Raw genomic sequence first — 2,612 nt, 5'->3', positions numbered from 1 at the left:
TTACAAGTAGGGAGGGCATTAGCAGGGGCTGTGGGGGGATTTGCACACCCAGGAAAGCTCCCCAAGAACCCCCCACTTGGGAAGAAGGACAATCCCAGGGACCCATCATGGGCTCTTTGACCACCATCGGGTGATGGAAGCCCTCTGGGAACCAGCGTGCCACCAGCACTCAGCCAGTGGACCCTCACGTAGGACAACATCCTCAAGGAACAGGGGTGGGTGGCTCTAGGATGCTCCAAGGCCACCTCATTCCTTCTGGCTTGGTGCCTCTGAGTGGGGCGAGCAGGCAAAGGTGCAGGAGCTCGTTTGATCCAGCTCTCCAGTGCCAGCCTGGAGACACCAGCACACTGCCCCGGGGAGGAAGAGGAGGAGGAGAGGGGGGTGGAGCGGGGACATGGCTCACCTGTACATGATGATGTTCATGTAGCAGCTGTCTCTCTGGAAGCAGGGACTCAGCCAGATCTCGTCCCCCCGAGCGAAGCGCACCTCCACGGGGTAGTGAGCCACCATCTTGGGGTTGTTCTCCAAGGCAGCCTTCAGCTCCAGCAGCGCTTCCTTCGTCTTCTCACTGCCCAGGAGAAGGCCCCAGCCCCAGTTAATGCCAGTATGGGCACAGCCAGCTCTCTTCGGGTTTGAACCCCACATCCCCACAGCTCCATCCCTGGCCCCACATTAATTCAGGGAATGGCTTGGCATGTCCCAGCACATCCCTCCCATTGCTTTGGGCTCTCAAAGCCCCAAGACGTGGTGTGGCATGGATTTGGTACCCCAGGACAGGGATGCAGAAGGGTCTTCCAGGTAGGAACGGTGCCTCCTAGCCAGGTCCCTTTCTCCATGGCTGCTCCAGGCAGCCTGGGCTGGGGCAGAGCACAGGGAGGGGATGGTTTGAGGTTCGGGCCCTGAGCCCGGCTGGGGTTGGACAGGGAGGGTCTGCAGAGCCATTTACATGGGGATGGCCCAGTCTTGAACGTGCTGCTTGAAGCGACACTCGTAGTTGAAGATCTTGTAGCTGACGGCAATGTTCTCCACCCGGGAACTGAACAGGAGCCAGAAGAAGAAGCGGTTGATCCAGCACACCAAGCTGGGCACAAAGGTGCTGCAGGGGAGAGAGAGCAGGAGGTGAGATCTGACCCCAGAGCTGCTGCCCAGGGATGTGCCAAAGGCAGGCTGAAGGCTGTGATGCCCCAAGCCACAGCCCGGGGATGCTGGGCAAGGGGATGCCCTCTCAAGGGGCTGTACGCAAAGCTGCAATCCTCCAAGGGTCCTGCAGCTCTGCCAGGAGCTCGCCTGCGCTCACCACACCTGATCTTGGACCTTGCACCCTTGCCCTCAGCTCCCTCCTCCTCCTCTTGCCGCAAGCTAGAAAAGGGGTGCCCGGTCATCGCTTTCCTTCCCCCTTGGGACCTCAGTGCCTCCAGGCTGTGCACTGGGCATCCTCTCACTGGGGGACCGAGAGCTACTGGGACAGGGTGGAACGGCAGGATGGACCCCTTGGCAGAGTCCTAAGTGGCCACAATCCCTCTTCTCCCCTCTTCACGGAGTCCAGCCCGGCTCTCCTGTGCCACCAGGGTCCTGGTTCCCAGCCTAGCCCCCACGTCCTGGCTGGATCTCCCCTCCCCACCCTGGTGCTCAGGACATGCTCACAGCCAACTCCATCCCCCAAAAAGCTCCTTTGCTGCTCCAGCTCCATGCACAGGAGAGGGCAGTGCAGCCCCAGGCATCAGTCCCAGCCCAAACCCTCTCCTCCTGCGCAGGAGCTTGCTTGGAGGAGAGCAAGCATCTCCTTCTTCCCCAGGGATGGAGGGGGACTCCGCGTCCCCCTGGTCCTCCCGGGCCAGCTTCCCTGGGACTCCCAGCACAGCAGCACAGGTTTCAGTGTCGAGGTGCAGAGAACAGATCTGGACGAGGCCAGCCCTGGACAAACCCATCCCACCCTACTTGTGCCCGACTGCTGCCCAGAGCATGCCCTTACCTGATCCAGAGCAGAAACTCCAGCAAATAGTAGCCAACAGCATAATCCCATAACCAGTTGGCGGAGGAAGAGGGGGGCTGCAAAGCCAAGCAGAGGAAGATGATGGTCATTAGGGACGAGCAGGGTTTGCAGCTTTCTTGCCCGCAGGCGTGAAGGTGAGAGCACAGGCCTGGACCAGGACCAAGTTGGGAGCGAGGGTTTGGAGAAGGGCACCCCAGGACTCCCCAGATCTCTCTCCCATGATGAAACAGGGCCAAATCCAGTCCCAGGAAGAGACCGGGCTTTGTCATGAGGATGCTGAGAGCTTGGACAGCCCCAGCTGCATCCGTGTCCCGGGACCCCCAGACCATGGTGCATGGGCAGAGTCCAGCCCTGCCCCAAAATGCTGTTCCCCTGCATTGCAAGCCCAGCCTAAAACGCTGGCTCTGGGAGGGCACCTGGGTTTGTGCAGGGGCCCTTCTCCCTTCCCGCATGGAGCCCGGTGGGACCTGCCTTGGTGGTGGGATCCTGGTAGATGACGCTGACGTTCTCGCTGTGAGGGAACCACAGGAATCGGAAGTATTGGGATCTCTTCAGGTGCTCGTCAAGGTGATCGAGGACCTGCAACAACCAGAGAAATGGGGGCTGGTTGGTGGCTGCC

The 2,612-nt window shown here is 60.6% G+C and overlaps 1 protein-coding gene across 1 annotated transcript in view; it reads right to left on the bottom strand.

The window, feature by feature from the left end:
• Window positions 1-2,612, bottom strand: part of LOC104169129 (L-gulonolactone oxidase-like) — a gene marked incomplete at both ends in the record, with an annotated part of 16,022 nt that overhangs the window by 94 nt on the left and 13,316 nt on the right. The window contains 4 exons of the mRNA XM_009709948.1: window positions 403-568; window positions 947-1,096; window positions 1,973-2,049; window positions 2,465-2,572. Coding sequence (XP_009708250.1) covers window positions 403-568; window positions 947-1,096; window positions 1,973-2,049; window positions 2,465-2,572 — 501 coding nt within the window. The remainder of the gene's footprint in view (window positions 1-402; window positions 569-946; window positions 1,097-1,972; window positions 2,050-2,464; window positions 2,573-2,612) is intronic.

This window comes from Cariama cristata, unplaced genomic scaffold (assembly GCF_000690535.1).
Source record: "Cariama cristata isolate BGI_N322 unplaced genomic scaffold, ASM69053v1 scaffold25271, whole genome shotgun sequence".
Lineage (NCBI taxonomy): Eukaryota > Metazoa > Chordata > Aves > Cariamiformes > Cariamidae > Cariama > Cariama cristata.
Note: the sequence above shows the minus strand (reverse complement) of the source record. Positions and strands in the feature narration are given on the sequence as shown.